This window comes from Heterodontus francisci, chromosome 4 (genome assembly GCF_036365525.1).
Source record: "Heterodontus francisci isolate sHetFra1 chromosome 4, sHetFra1.hap1, whole genome shotgun sequence".
Classification (NCBI taxonomy): Eukaryota; Metazoa; Chordata; class Chondrichthyes; order Heterodontiformes; family Heterodontidae; genus Heterodontus; species Heterodontus francisci.
Genome location: NC_090374.1, coordinates 13,650,657 through 13,667,114, shown reverse-complemented (window position 1 = coordinate 13,667,114; position 16,458 = coordinate 13,650,657). Strand labels below are relative to the sequence as shown.

The 16,458-nt window shown below is 43.4% G+C and overlaps 1 protein-coding gene and 1 pseudogene across 2 annotated transcripts in view; one reads left to right on the top strand and one right to left on the bottom strand.

The window, feature by feature from the left end:
• The first annotated feature begins 7 nt into the window (after window positions 1-7).
• LOC137368900 (uncharacterized) overlaps window positions 8-16,458 on the top strand; it is a 79,347-nt gene continuing 62,896 nt past the window's right edge. For both annotated transcript variants that reach the window (XM_068029165.1, XM_068029164.1), the window contains exons 1-2: window positions 8-130; window positions 15,864-16,256. In XM_068029165.1, coding sequence (XP_067885266.1) covers window positions 70-130; window positions 15,864-16,256 — 454 coding nt within the window. In that variant the 5' untranslated portion in view covers window positions 8-69. The remainder of the gene's footprint in view (window positions 131-15,863; window positions 16,257-16,458) is intronic.
• On the bottom strand, window positions 1,664-5,248 carry LOC137368620 (large ribosomal subunit protein eL32-like; annotated as a pseudogene).

The window sequence follows — 16,458 nt, the reverse complement described above, 5'->3', positions numbered from 1 at the left end:
ACTTCTGTATTTCAGTGTTAAGAGACAGAAAGCAGCAAGTGAGAAGGACAAATCATTGAAGAGTTGGCGATGAGTTCTCTCTACGTTTGGCTTTCCACAGTTCTGCTGTCGGTCTCAGTGTGGGGTTCCAGTAGGTGCTTTCTAATAATAACTGTTCAAATTCATTGTTATGTCACCCAATTGCCTCCTTTTCTTTACCTTATCTGCTTGTCTGCATTTACTTTCCAAACCCTGGTGCTGTCCAGAATTTGTACCCTGTCCTTCCTTCCCCATTGTTTCTTAACAGGAGAAAATGTTTTGCTTGTTAAGTAAATTCAAAGCAAGATAAGATTGCTTAACTACAGCTGCCAAAGCAGAGCTCGTAGTAGGAAGAAGCACAGAGAAGCTAATAGGAACTTTCAGGGTGTGAGAGGAGCAACAGAATGCTGCAGTCACTGCCAGGTTAAGGGCACATTGGGCAATAACTTACTGTCAAAATAATGGTGAAGCTATTGGCACTCACTGCTATTTATGCACAAATGGTACAGCAACTTCAGATGAAAGGCACAGTTAAATGCAGAAATCCAAAGTTGCTGCTTCGTGAAAACAGCATCCTGCTGTCTGGCTCACCATAGAGATGTATTGAACGATGTGAAGTTGATGTGCTTACGTGGTAGATACAAACTAAAAATTCAGCACATAAAGTTGTCTTGTCCATTTCAGTCAAAGTACTCTTTTTATCAAGGTGATGAGTTAGTTACTGTCAGTCAACCACTCTGGCACTGAAATCTAAATATTACAAGTGTGAAGTCTCATTCCTTCAGGTTTTAATTTCTGGTGATTTAAACAATGTCAATATTTTTGTTACTTTTCCTTTCTGTCCCTTTCTCTCTCTCTTATTCCAATCTTTCTTTCCCTCTCTTTATTTCTCTTTTTGTACCTGATTTAGCATTGAATTCACTCACACTTTCTTCTCAGTCCTTGCACTGTTATTTTTACAATACTTTGTATCATTAATTAAGGAGACACACAGTTGTTTGCCTTCACTCAGGCTCTAGATGTCCGGTTTTCCTTATTATCAGCGATGTTATCAGCTCACATTTTCAGCAACCTTCTACGAAAAAGGTAAAAGCCTAAACGTGCATGGGCAAGTCTAACTAATGGGAGACACTGTTAGGTGCACTGCTACAGCAAATTATGGCCCATAGAATTTACAGCACAGAAACAGGCCATTTGGCCCAACTGGTCTTTGTCAGGGTTTATGCTCCACACGAGCCTCATTCCACCCATCTTCATCTCACCCTATCAGCATTTCCTTCTATTCCTTCCTCCCTCATGTGTTTATTTAGCTTCCCCTTAAATACTTCGATGCTGTTCACCTCAATCACTCCAAGTTCCACATTCTAACCACTCTCTGAGTAAAATGCTTCTCCTGAATTCCTTAGTCATTTGTTGGTGACGATCTTATATTTATGGTCTGTGATTTTGGGTTCCTTCACATCTTCTGTAGGTCTACCCTATTGCACCACTTCATAATTTTAAAGATATCTATCAGGTCATCCTTCAGCCTTCTCTTTCCTCGAGGGAAGAGCACCAGCCTGTTCAGTCTTTCCTGATATTATAGCCTTTCCTTATTTCTGTATTATAAACTTTTAGTAAAGAACTTTATAGCTTTGCCAAGACGCTATTCATACCCTCTGCTGTGTAACCTGTCTTTGGGATTGGTGATCTTCATTGCGAACTGGGCTGCCGTCTCCACAATCACACTGCACTTTCTGGAGGGGATATTGTGAGAAATCTCAGCACAGTAATTCTTGTTCATCATTCCAGCTCCTTAATATTGGGGATTAAGAGTTTCTTGAATCCCGAGGACAGCATGTGTTTGGTCTTGTTTCTGCCATAACCAATGTCTGGTAATAAAACCTGACCTTTAAACCTCCTGCAAACTCTGTTGCCAATCCCTCAGGTTTGAGATATTTACGCAACATCTTCACAGAGAGGTCTGCCTGGTAATCCATGAACTTAGGGGAGGCGGTGGCGTAGTGGTATTGCCACTGAACAAAGCTCTGGGGATATGGGTTCAAATCCCACCATGGCAGATGGTGAAATTTGAATTCAATTAATAAATCTGGAATTAAAAGCTAGTCTAATGGGGACCATGCAGCCATTGTTGATTGTTGTAAAAACCCATCTGATTCACTAATGTCATTTAGGGAAGAAAATCTGCTATCCTTACCAGGTCTGGTCTGGCCTACAGGTAACTCCAAACCCACAGCAATGTGGTTGACTCTTAAATACCCTCCGAAATCACCTAGCAAGCCAGTCAGTTGTATCTAACTGCTATGAAGCCTAAGAGAAGGAATGAAACCAGACAGACCACCTGGCATCGACCCAGGCACCAGAAACGACAACAGCAAACCCAGCCCTGACGACCCTGAAAAGTCCTCCTTATTAACATTTTGGGGCTTGTGCCAACATTGGGAGAGCTGTCCCACAGACTAGTCAAGCAACAGCATGATATAGTCATACTCACGGAATCATACCTTACAATGTCCCAGACACCACCATCACCATCCCTGAGGTGGCACCAGAGTTGGCGACACAATGACATAGTCAGGAGGGAGCTGCCCTGGGTGTTCTTAACATGGACTCCAGACCCCATAAAGTCTCATGGTATCAGGTCAAACCTGGGAAAGGAAACTTCCTGCTGATTACCACCTATCGCTCCTGCAACACCACCACTATCCACCCCCCACCCCCTCACAATCCTCAGCTGATGAATCAGTGCTTCTCCATGTTAAACACCAATTCAAAGAAGCTCTGAGGGTAGCAAGGGCACAGAATGTACTCTGGGTGGGGAACTTCAATGTTCATCACCAAGAGTGGCTCAGTAGCACCATGCTGACTGAGTCCTAAATGACATAGATGCTAGACTGGGTTTGCAGCAGGTGGTGAGGGAGAAACCTACCTGACCTCATCCTCACCTGTCAATGACAGTATTGGTAGGAGTGACCACAACACAGTCCTTGTGGAGATGAAGTCCCAACTTCACATTGAGGATACCCTGCATCGTGTTGTGTGGCACTATCACTGTGCTAAATGGGATAGATCTCGAACAGATCTAGCAACTCAAAACTGGGCATCCATGAGGCGCTGTGGGCCATCAGCAGCTGCAGAATTGTATTCAACCACAATCTGCAATCTCATGGCCTGGCATATCCTCCACTGTATCATTACCTTCAAGCTGGGGGACCGACTCTGGTTCAATGAAGAGTGCAGGAGAGCATGCCAGGAGCAGCACCAGGCATACCTAAAAATTAGGTATTTGCATGGTGAAGCTACAACACAGGACTACTTGCATGCCAAACAGCAGAAGCGGCATGTGATAGACAGGGCAAAGCAATCACACAAGCAACAGATCAGATCTAAGCTCTGCAGTCATGCCACATCGAGTCCTGAATGGTGGTGGACAATTAAACAACTAACAGGAGCGGGAGTCTCCACAAATATCCCCATCCTCAATGATGGGGGAGCCCAACACATCAGTACGAAAGACAAGGCTGAAATATTTGCATCCATCTTCAGTCAGAAGTGCCAAGTTGATGATCCATCTCGGCCTCCTCCTTAGGTCCCCATCATCACAGATGCCAGTCTTCAGCCAATCCAATTCTCTCCACGTGATATCAAGAAACGGCTGAAGGCACTGGATACTTGAAAGGCTTTGGACCCTGACAACATTCCGGCAATAGTACTGAAGACTTGTGCTCCAGAACTAGCCGCACCCCCCCAGACAAGCTGTTCCAGTACAGCTACAACACTGGCATCTACCAGGCAATGTGGAAAATTTCCCAGGTATATCCTGTCCACAAAAAGCAGGACAATTCCAACCCGACCAATTGCTACCCTATCAGTCTACTCTCAATCATCAGCAATGTGATGGAAGGGGTCGTTGACAGTGCTATCAAGCGGCACTTGCTCAGCAATAACCTGCTTACTGACACTCAGATTGGGTTCCGCCAGGACAACTCTGCTCCTGACCTCATTACAAACTTAGTCCAAACATGGACAAAAGAGCTGAACTCCAGAGGCGAGGTGAGAGTGATTGCACTTGACATCACGGCAGCATTTGACTGAGTATGGTATCAAGGAGTCCGAGCAAAACTGAAGTCAATGTGAATCAGGGGAAAACTCTTTGCTGGTTGGAGTCATACCTAGCACAAATGAAGATGGTTGTGGTTGTTGGAGGTCAATTATCTCAGTCCCAGGACATAACTGCAGGAGTTCCTCAGGGTAGTGTCCTGGACCCAACCATCTTCAGCTGCTCCCTCCATCATAAGGTCAGAAGTGGGTATGTTTGCTAATGATTACACAATGTTCAGCACCATTTGCGACTCCTCAGATACTGAAGCAGCCCGTGTCCAGATGCAGCAAAACCTGGACAACATCCAGGCTTGGGCTAATAAGTGACAAATAACATTCGTGCCGCACACGTGCCAGGCAATGACCATCTCCAACAAGAGAGAATCTAATCATCTCCCCTTGATTTTCATTGGCATTACCATTGTTGAAACCCCCACTATTAACATCCTGGGGGTTACCATTGACCAGAAACTGAACTGGACCAGCCACATAAATGCTATGGCTACAAGAGCAGGTCAGAGGCTGGGAATTCTGTGGAAAGTAGCCCACCTCCCGACACCCCAAAGCCTGTTCACCATCTACAGGGCATAAGTCAGGAGTGTGATGGAATACTCTCCACTTGCCTGGATGGCTGCAGCTCCAACAACACTCAAGAAGCTTGACACGATCAGGGGCAAAGCAGCCCGCTTGATTGGCACCCCATCCACCACCTTCAACATTCACTGCCTCCACCACTGACGCACAGTGGCAGCAGTGTGTACCATCTAAAAGATGCACTGCTGCAACGCACCAAGGCTGCTTAGACAGCACCTTCCAAACCCACGACCTCTACCACCTGGAAGGACAAGGGCAGCAGATGAATGCGAACACCACCACCTGCAAGTTCCCCTTCAAGCCACACACCATCCTGACTTGGAACTATATCATCTTTCTAACAGCACTGTGGGTGTACCTACACTCCACATGAACTGCAGCAGTTCAAGAAGGCGGCTCACCACCACCTTTTCAAGGGAAATTAGGAATGGGCAATAAATGCTGGCCTGGCCAGCGACTCCCACATCACATGAATAAATTTTTAAAACTCCCTGCGTTTTTTCACAGGTTTGATGAGTGGGTTTAGAGCAGCCATAGTATCTGTTGGTGGTTGTTAGCGAACCTCTCAGTCCTGGTATCATCCTTGAAAACCTGTTTTGCATCTTCTCCAGTGCCTTTAGGTTGGGCATCATCAGTTATTGGGGTGTAAAGGAGGACAGATTACTGGGATGTTGTGGGGAAACATTATTATGGTGGTGGTGGGGTCAGTTAAGTGACATCAGAGTTCAAGCTCTATTTGACTGTGTAATGTTTAACACTGAGAAATTTAAATGAAGGCCTCAAACTAGAGGACACCAAAAGACCGGATAGAGGATAAACAAATTAAGAAGTCATCATGAGGTATGGTTTTGGTAGCTTGTAGGTTGAAGAAGGGAAAACTGAGAGAGGCGATACAGTTGTGTGATGCCTGTAAAAGAATGAATTAGAGGAGCAGACAATGCAATCAGCCTTTACTTCAATACAAGAACACAACAAATAGGAGCGTGAGTAGACCAAATGGCTGGTCGAGCCTGCTCCGCCATTGGCTGATCTTTGGGCTATACCACCCACTCCCCTATCCCTTGATTGCCTGAGAGACCCCAATTCTGTCTATCCCAGCCTTAAATATACTCAACGACAAAGCATCCACAACCCCCTGCGTTACCGTTTGAAATAATTTCTCCTTATCAGGGTTCTAAATGATCAGCCCCTTACCCTGAGACTTTGCCTTTCATGTTTTAGATTCCTGGACCAGCAGAAACAATCTCTCAGCATCTACCTTATCCAGCCCCTTCAGAATCTTGTATGCTTCAATGAGATTGCCTCTCATTCTTCTAAACTCCAGAGAATATAGGCCCAATTTAATCAGCCTCTCATCACAGGACAACCCTCTCACCCCAGGGACCAAGCTAGTGAACCTTTGCTGTATCGCCTCCAATGCAAGTATATCCTTTCTTAAATGTGGAGACCAAAACTGCACACAGTACTCCAGATGTGGTCTCACCAAAACCCTGCATAATTTTAACAAGACTTCTTTATTCTTGTGGTCCAATCCGCTTGCAATAAAGGTCAACATGCAGCAGAGAGCTTTGCATGACTATAGGTGTACTAAGGAGAGGAATTGCAGAGGAATATTGACTTCAGTAGTATTGTTGTGAGAGATAGAAAGAAACTGAGAGAGGAAAGGTTGAGATGAAGATACAGATTTGATCCGAGAGGTCAGAGATCAGATCACAAGCTTTTTCCAGTATTCTGTTCGAGACTCCTGAGACAGACCGTGGAAGAGAGAGATATTGGAAGAGCCTTCCCAGTACTCGAGCAATGGATGGCCCTCAGCTTTATAGAATCAAGAGTTGATGAGGTGAAAATTTTTTGGAATGAAGCACAAAACTGAGATGCTTGAAGTCAGGTCTTCTCTTTTTTAATGTCCACATCAACACACAAGAACTAATTTCAAACAAATGAAGTTTCTTAGAAACAAAACAAGTTTCTGAGAAACAAAATAAGGATACACTGGACTCTGACCCAAAACAAAATTACTTCCTTTCATCTGTCATTTTAATTCTCCACTTTGCTCCTACTCTGACCTTTCTGTTCTCGGCCTCCTACAGTATTGCATTGAAGCTCAACCTAAGCTTGAGCACAGCACCGCACCTTTTGATTAGGCACTTTACGGCCTTCCAGATATTGAGTTCAACAATTTCAGAGCGTAATCTCTGCCTCCATTTTGTTTCCTTTTTCTTTCTTAGTTTTGTTTTTTCTGGACGGCAGCTGTTTATCATTCTGCCACATTCTGCCAGTCGCTCCTCTGGCCACGTCTTTTATTTCTTTACTTCCCCCATTACCACTTCCTTTTGCTTTGTACTATAAACCCTTTTGTCATTTCATCTTTCCTGCCTTCCACCCTAATATAGATCTTCCCTTTTGTTCTTTCCACTCCATCCCCCTTTCCCCCGCCTTTGTATTTGGTTAAAGGCTGTTCCATCTCTAACTTTTTCCAGTTCTGATCAAAGGTCATCGACCTGAACAGATGCTGCCTGACCCACTGAATATGTCCAGCATTTTCTGTTTAATTTCAGATTTCCAGCATCTGTAGTATTTTGCTCTTGCAAAAATAATGCTATGTGTCATAAGAACATGAGAAATAGGAGCTGGAGTAGGCCATTGGTCCCTTCGAGCCTGCTCCATCATTCAACATGATCGTGCCTAATCTTCAACCTTAAATCCACCTTTCCTCCCTCAATTCCTTTAGTATACAAAAATCTATTGATCTCTGTCTTGAATATAGTCAACAACTGAGAACATAACAACATAAGAAACAGGAGCAGGAGTAGACCATAAGGCCCATCGATCAATACATTAGTGAGAGGATTTGATCAATCCGTTAATGAGAGAGGATCTTAAATTGAAGGGTCAAGATGTAGAATCAATTTGGGTGGAGCTAAGAAACAGCAAGGGACAGCAAACATTGGTAGGAATTGTTTATAAGCCACCAAACAGCAGCGGTAATGTACAACACAGTATAAATCAGGAAATTAGAGGTAACAAGGGTAATACAGTAATCATGAGGAGATTCAATCTACATATAGACTGGGTAAACCTAATTAGCATTAATGCTGTGGAGAACGAATTCCTGGAATGTATACGAGATGGTTTTCTAAAACAATATGTTGAGGAATCAACTAGAGAATGGGCTATTTTACATCAGGTATTGTGCAATGAGAAAAGGCTAATTAACAATCCCGTTGTAAAGGAGACTATAGGGAAGAGTGATCATAATATGTTAGAATTTTACTTTAAGCTTGAAAGTGATATAGTTCAATCTGAAACTAGGGTCTTAAATGTAAAGGAAACTGCAAAGGGTTGAGAGGCAAGTTGGCTGTCATAGTTTGGGGAACTACATTAAAAGGTATGTCAATGGATGGGCAATGGGTAGCATTTAAAGAATTAATGCATGGTTTACAACAAATTTACATTCCTTTGCGGCCCAAAAACCCAACAGGAAAGTTGATCCAACCATGGCTAACAAGAGAAGTTAAAGATTGTATTAAATCAAAGGAAGAGGCTTATAAAATTTCCCAAAAAAGTAGTAAACCTGAGGATTGGGAACATTTTAGAATTCAGCAAAGGAGGACTAAGAAACAGATAAAGAAAGAGAAAATAGAATATGAAAGTAAACTAGCGAGAAACATAAAAAATGACTGTAAAAGCTTTATAGGTATGTAAAAAGATTAGCAAAGACAAATATGGGCCTATTACAGGCCAAGACAGGAGAATTTATAATGGGGAGTAAGGAAATGGCAAAGAAACTAAACAAATATTTTGTGTCTGCCTTCACGGAGGAAGATAAAAAAAAAACCTCCCAGAAATACTAAAGAACCAAGGGACTAGCAAGAATGAGGTACTGAAAGAAATTAGTATAAGTAAGAAAGTAATACTGGAGAAATGAATGGGACTGAAAGTTGATAAATCCCCTAGACCCAATGATCTATATCCCAGAGTGTTGAAAGAGGTGGCTGTAGAGATAGTGGATGCATTGGTGATCATTTTCCAAAAGTCTATAGATTCTGGAATGGTTCCTGAAGATTGAAAAGTAGCAAATGTAGGAGGGAGAGAGAAAACAGAGAGCTACAGACCTGTTAGCCTGACATCAGTAGTAGGGAAAATGCTAGAATCTATTACAAAGGATGTGATAACTGGACACTGGGAGGATTGGCCAGCATCAATATGGATTTATGAAAGGAAAATTATGTTTGACAAACCTGTTGGGGTTTTTTGAGGATGTAACTAGCAGAATGGGGGAACCAGTGGATGTGGTGAATTAGGATTTTGAGAAGGCTTTTGATAAGGTCCCACACAGGAGGTTAATAAACAAAATAAAAACACATGGGATTGGGGGTAATATACTGCTATAGATTGCGAATTGGTTAACAGACAGAAAACAGAGAGTAGGAATAAACAAGTTAATCTCAGGTTGGCAGGCTGTGACTAGTGTGATACCACAAGGATCACTGCTTGGGTCCCAGCTATTCACCATCTTTATAAGTGTTTTGGATGTGGGGACTAAATGTAATATTTCCAAGTTTGCTGATGACACAAAACTAGGTGGGAATGTGAAATAAAAACAGAAAGTGCTGAAAATACTCAGCAAGTCTGGCAGCATCTGTGGAGAGAGAAGCAGAGTTAACTTTTCAGGTTTGTGACCTTTCATCAGAACAGATTAACAGAAGAGGCTTATAATGTTGCAAAGAATAGTAGTAAGCCTGAAGATTGGTACTGTTTTAGAAACCAACAAAGGGCTACCAAAATGTTGATTAAAAGGAAAAATAATAGAATATGGGAGTATAAAAACAGATTGCAAGAGCTTTTACAAGTATATAAGAAAGAAGCGAGTAGCTAAAGTAAATGTTGGTCCCTTAGAGGCAGAGACATGCGAAATTATCATGGGAAATGGCAGAGACATTGAACAAATAATTTGTGTTTATCTTCACAGTATAAGACTTAAGTTACATGTCAGAAATTGAGGGTAATCTAGGGACTAACAAGAGAGAGGAAATTAAGGTAATTGATATCAACAGAGAAAAAGTACTGGAGAAATGTAAGGGACTATCCTTAACTTCCTTTGTAAGCCACAAAAGAATCTTTCTTGCTAAGTTTTTGTTTTTTGAATATTTTGTTTTATTTCTTTTAATGTTTCCCACAGTTTATTTACCGCCACACCTTTTAGTCTATTTACCCAAGCAATCGACGCAGCTCTCCCCCTCATGTTTAAGTAATTGGCTTTAAGTTTAAGATTTGTGTATGGGACTGGAATATGCCACTTTCATACTTAATATGGAATTCAGTTGTATTATGATCATTTTTCCCAGCTGATCTTTTATTATGAGATTACTAACTAACCCTGCCTGATTGCATAATACTGGATCTAAAACAGCTTTATCCCTAGTGTTGTTCCAGGAAACTGTCACGAAACATACTATGGCAGCCCATGTTTGCCAATTTGATTGGTCCAGTCTATGTGAAAATTAAAGTCCCCCACAATTATTACACTGTCTTTGTTACAAGCTCCAATAATTTCTTGCTTAAAGCTTTGTTAATGGTATAACCACTGTTAGGGAGCTATGAACTACTCCCATGAGTATTTTCTGACCTTTGCTATTCCTAATCTCCACCCATACTGATTCTACTTCCCGATCATCTGAGACACGATCTTTTCTCTCTACTGTCCTTGTGTCATCCTTTACTATCAGGGCTACTCCTCCTCTTTTTCTATTCTGTCTGTCTTTTCAAAATGTTGTATATCCTGGAGTATTTATTTCGCAACCTTGTAAACATGTCTCTGCAATGGTGATTTGATCGAATCCATTTAACTGTATTTGTTCTACTAGTTTATCAATCTTATTGCTCGGGCCCTACCAAATTCACAGCTGTGCAAAATGTGTCATGGACTGTGAAATTTTGGGTCCTCCATGGATCGGCCTTTTTGTGAACATTGCATGTTTTATTCATTGGCACAAGGCTAACCTTGCTGATTGCTGGGCATGTTGCGAACTTGGCGCGTTTCAGTGATTGACACAAGGCTCACCTCATTGATTTGTGGATGAGGGAGGGCTGCCAGTGCAGTTTTGAGAGAAACAGTCTCAAGTATTAGCAGCCAAGTGAGAATGCCAGAAAGAGCAAATCAAAAACGGCCACGACCATTACTGCAGCACATGGAGTGAAAGAATTTGGAAGCCAAATTCTGCCTGCCAATGGTGGAATACTGTTTTGTACAAGCTGCAATGTCTCGTTGGATCACATGGCGGGCAATGGTTCAGCACTACTTAGAGTCCGAAAGCCATCGCAGCAGAAAGAGAGCATCCGACACTGCACTGCTGGAAAACGAAAACAAACAATGATTTCGTCTCTTTTTACAATGGAACTTGTGGATGCTTTTGCAAGCATTTGGGGAGTATCATCTCATTTGATGCCACCATCGACAAGGAAGTGGACAATAGGCTTTCAAAAACAAACAGAACATTCAGCAGACTGTACAAATATCTGTTGAGTAACCACAGCCTCAGAGCACAGACCAAACTCGAACTGTACAAAGCCATAGTCCTCACAACCCTTCTGTCTGGCACCGAGTCATGGGTCCTATACCTTCGTCATGTACGCCTTCTAGAGCACTTCATCAGGGCTGCATCCGCAGCATCCTCAAGGTCCACTGGCAAAACAAACATTGAAGTCCTGGAAACAGCCAACATCACCAGCATTGAGGCCATTCTCCTGCAAAGCCAACTGCGTTGGGCGGGTCATGTTGCCTGGATGGACGATAGTCGCCTGCCCAAAATCGTGTTGTATGGAGAACTGACCACGGATAAAAGGAACAGAGGGGCCCCATGGAAACATTTCAAGGACTCTCTGAAGAAGTCCCTCTCTGTGTGCCATATCGACCATCGCCAGTGGGAAGCACAGGCTATAGATCGTGATGCCTGGAGATGCTACATCAGGAGGGCTACAGACACCTTTGAGACTGAGCAAAGAACCAGCATGAAAGAGAATAGGAGGAGAAGGATGTCTCCAAATGGCTGTTTCTAAGGCAACGAGAATGCACCTTCCTATAACTAATGAGGCTTGCTGGTTCTTAAAGCAATACTGGTCCCTTGTAAGCCTTAAAGGCAAACCACATATTCCTGAAAAAAAACTACAGGACCATGACACAAGAGACATAGCCTTGGAAAAACCTGATCCGCCAAAACTGCTGGTAGTCAGCCGACACAATGTGCAAAATGGTGGTTGCTTGCCAAGTGCAAATAAACTATGACAGGATTACCTACCAAAGCTGTTTGCTACACATTGTGAGGAGATGAAATCTCAGATTAATGCGTGTGAGACTCCATGCTCACATTCAACCACTGACTTCAGCAGGTAAAGAATGAAACCTGTTTATAGTCAGCTTTTTAACAATAGTTTTTCAGTATATAATAAATGCCATTTGACACCAGAAACCTCTCGTCTTTTTTTAAATAGATCATTTTCATGGCTTGTTGCGACACTGAAATTTATTATTCTAAAAATGCCATGTCCGAGAAATTTGTAAAATTTGACCATGAATTTGGTAGGGCCCTATTTATTGTTCTTTGCATGGACCTTATTCACTGATGCATTATTACCGTTAAACACTCTGTCCCTTCCTGTCCCACTCTGCTTGCCTTTACCCACATTGCTACCACTATTCTATTGTCCTGACTTTTCTGCAATGGGTAGAGCAGGGGCAGGAATGGATGTTGCAGGTTCCGGGATTTAGATGTTTCAGTAAGAACAGAGAAGATGGTAAAAGAGGGGGGGGTGTGGCATTGTTAATCAAGGAAAGTATTACAGCGGCAGAAAGGACGTTTGAGGACTCGTCTACTGAGGTAGTATGGGCCGAGGTTAGAAACAGGAGAGGAGAGGTCACCCTGTTGGGAGTTTTCTATAGACCTCCGAATAGTTCCAGAGATGCAGAGGAAAGGATAGCGAAGATGATTCTCGACAGGAGCGAGAGTAACAGGGTAGTGGTTATGGGGGACTTTAACTTTCCAAATAATGACTGGAAATACTATCGTTCGAGTACTTTAGATGGGTCTGTTTTTGTCCAGTGTGTGCAGGAGGGTTTTCTGACACAGTATGTGGACAGGCCAACCAGGGGCGATGCCACATTGGATTTGGTATTGGGTAATGAACCCGGACAGGTGTTCGATTTAGATGTAGGTGAGCACTTTGGCGATAGTGATCACAATTCGGTTAGGTTTACCTTAGCGATGGGCAGGGACAGGTATATACCGCAGGGCAAGAATTATAGCTGGGGGAAAGGAAATTATGACGCGATTAGGCAAGATTTAGGATGTGTAGGATGGGGAAGGAAACTGCAGGGGATGGGCACAAACGAAATGTGGAGCTTATTCAAGGAGCAGCTAATGCGTGTCCTTGATAAGTATGTACCTGTCAGGCAGGGAGGAAGTTGTCGAGCGAGGGAGCCGTGGTTTACTCAAGAAGTTGAAGCGCTTGTCAAGAGGAAGAGGGCGGCTTATGTTAGGATGAGGCGTGAAGGCTCAGTTAGGGCGCTTGAGAGTTACAAGCTAGCCAGGAAGGATCTAAAGGGAGGGCTAAGAAGAGCAAGGAGAGGACACGAGAAGTCATTGGCGGATAGGATCAAAGAAAACCCTAAGGCTTTCTATAGGTAAATCAGGAATAAAAGAATGATAAGAGTTAGAACAGGGCCAATCAAGGATAGTAGTGGGAAGTTGTGTGCGGAATCGGAGGAGATAGGGGAAGCGTTAAATGAATATTTTTCATCAGTATTTACAGTAGAGAAAGAAAATGTTGTCGAGGAGATTACTGAGATACAGCCTACTAGGCTAGATGGGATTGAGATTCACAAGGAGGAGGTGTTAGCAATTTTGGAAAGAGTGAAAATAGATAAGTCCCCTGGGCCAGATGGGATTTATCCTAGGATTCTCTGGGAAGCCAGGGAGGAGATTGCAGAGCCGTTGTTGTTGATCTTTATGTCGTCATTGTCGACAGGAGTAGTGCCGGAGGACTGGAGGATAGCAAATGTTGTCCCCTTGTTCAAGAAGGGGAGTAGAGACAGCCCTGGTAATTATAGACCTGTGAGCCTTACTTCGGTTGTGGGTAAAATGTTGGAAAGGATTATAAGAGATAGGATTTATAATCATCTTGAAAAGAATAAGTTCATTTGCGATAGTCAGCACGGTTTTGTGAAAGGTAGGTCGTGCCTCACAAACCTTATTGAGTTTTTCGAGAAGGTGACCAAACAGGTGGATGAGGGTAAAGCCGTGGATGTGGTGTATATGGATTTCAGTAAGGCGTTTGATAAGGTTCCCCACGGTAGGCTATTGCAGAAAATACGGAAGTATGGGGTTGAAGGTGATTTAGAGCTTTGGATCAGAAATTGGCTAGCTGAAAGAAGACAGAGGGTGGTGGTTGATGGCAAATGTTCATCCTGGAGTTTAGTTACTAGTGGTGTACCGCAAGGTTCTGTTTTGGGGCCACTGCTGTTTGTCATTTTTATAAATGACCTGGATGAGGGTGTAGAAGGGTGGGTTAGTAAATTTGCGGATGACACGAAGGTCGGTGGAGTTGTGGATAGTGTCGAAGGGTGTTGTAGGGTACAGAGGGACATAGATAGGCTGCAGAGCTGGGCTGAGAGATGGCAAATGGAGTTTAATGCGGAGAAGTGTGAGGTGATTCACTTTGGAAGGAGTAACAGCAATGCAGAGTACTGGGCTAATGGGAAGATTCTTGGTAGTGTAGATGAGCAGAGAGATCTTGGTGTCCAGGTACATAAATCCCTGAAAGTTGCTACCCAGGTTAATAGGGCTGTTAAGAAGGCATATGGTGTGTTAGCTTTTATTAGTAGGAGGATCGAGTTTCGGAGCCACGAGGTCATGATGCAGCTGTACAAAACTCTGGTGAGGCCACACCTTGAGTATTGCGTGCAGTTCTGGTCACCGCATTATAGGAAGGATGTGGAAGCTTTGGAAAGGGTGCAGAGGAGATTTACTAGGATGTTGCCTGGTATGGAAGGAAGGTCTTACGAGGAAAGGCTGAGGGACTTGGGGTTGTTTTCGTTAGAGAGAAGGAGGAGGAGAGGTGACTTAATAGAGACATACAAGATAATCAGAGGGTTAGATAGGGTGGATAGTGAGAGTCTTTTTCCTCGGATGATGATGGCAAACACGAGGGGACATAGCTTTAAGTTGAGGGGTGAAAGATATAGGACAGATGTCAGAGGTAGTTTCTATACGCAGAGAGTAGTAGGGGCGTGGAACGCCCTGCCTGCAACAGTAGTAGACTCGCCAACTTTAAGGGCATTTAAGTGGTCATTGGATAGACATATGGATGAAAATGGAATAGTGTAGGTCAGATGATCGGCGCAACATCGAGGGCCGAAGGGCCTGTACTGCGCTGTAATGTTCTAATGTTCCAATTTCTAACTCTACCTTCCCCTGAACCCTCCGCACAAGCATCTGCAGCTCTCTGGAGTAAAGAATTCCAAAGATTCCCAAACCCCAGGCACAGAAAATGTTTTTATTTGTCTATGGAACATGGTTTGGAATGTTTTACCTGACAAATCCATGGGAACTCTTAAAAGATAAAGGTATAGAATCTCCGTGAATTTCGAAGGCATTGTTTCAAGTTTCACATTTGAGACTTTTAAACCAGCTCAAAGACTGTGGCACGACTGACAAATGATGAGGTCTGGCTCGGCAATAGAGTAGAAAGTGGTGGTGGATAGGAAATACATCTTGAGTGAGAGTCTTCAGACAACTCTGGGTCTCCTAACACAATGGAGACAGTTCAGAAAACTCTGACTCACGTCAGAGCTGGAAAAAGTATGACCAAACCCCCTCTTCAAACAAATGAAGCAGAAAAAATTATATCAAACACCTGAACTCGAACCTTGGGAACAGAGGATTTTTACAAACCATCTGGAACCCTCGGTTATATTCCAGTCTGTAACTCACTCCAGTGTCTGATTTCTGTATATAAACATCCCAATCTGACCATACGATGTTATATCTGTTGTCACTATATAACAGACTCAGTATATTGTCTCACAGTTTGATTTTGAAACAGTATTCTCTGTCCCTGTGCTGTTTTAATATTCTCTCTCTCTCTCTCCACAGAGTTTTCTGAGAATGGTTGGACAATGAGCGCTGCGGATGATGTGAGTGTTGAGGAAGGAGGGTCCGCTGTCTTGCCGTGTACTTTCACCCACCCACACACTGATCAGACGGTCACCGGCTCTGTGACATGGTACAACCGCGATTCATGGGATTACAATGTTATTTTTAAGTGTACATATTCTGGTCCGGGCCATTCACAGAGTGAGCTGTGTGAGGATGTGAAACAACAGGACGGCGGGAATCGATTCAGATTCGTGGGGAACTTCAGTAACAAAGATGTCTCAATAATGATGGAGCGGCTGATCCGGGCGGACAGTGGTCCTTATCAGTGTCGTGTGGAGCTCACTGTTGGACAATTTCAAACACAGAAACTAACGAGTCTGAGAGTGGAAGGTGAGGAACAATATTCAGGGGCTGCAGCTGCCCCGGTAGCTCAATGGCTAAAGACTCCACCTGGTCTGGTAGGTTTCGGGTTTTGCTCCCTGTCCTGGGCTCTCTCAGTTGACCTGAGGCAGGAGGCAGTAAGAAGGAGAGAGACTATTTCTAGACCATTCCATCACCTGTCTCCCAAGCCTCCTGCGGTGTTTGGCACACT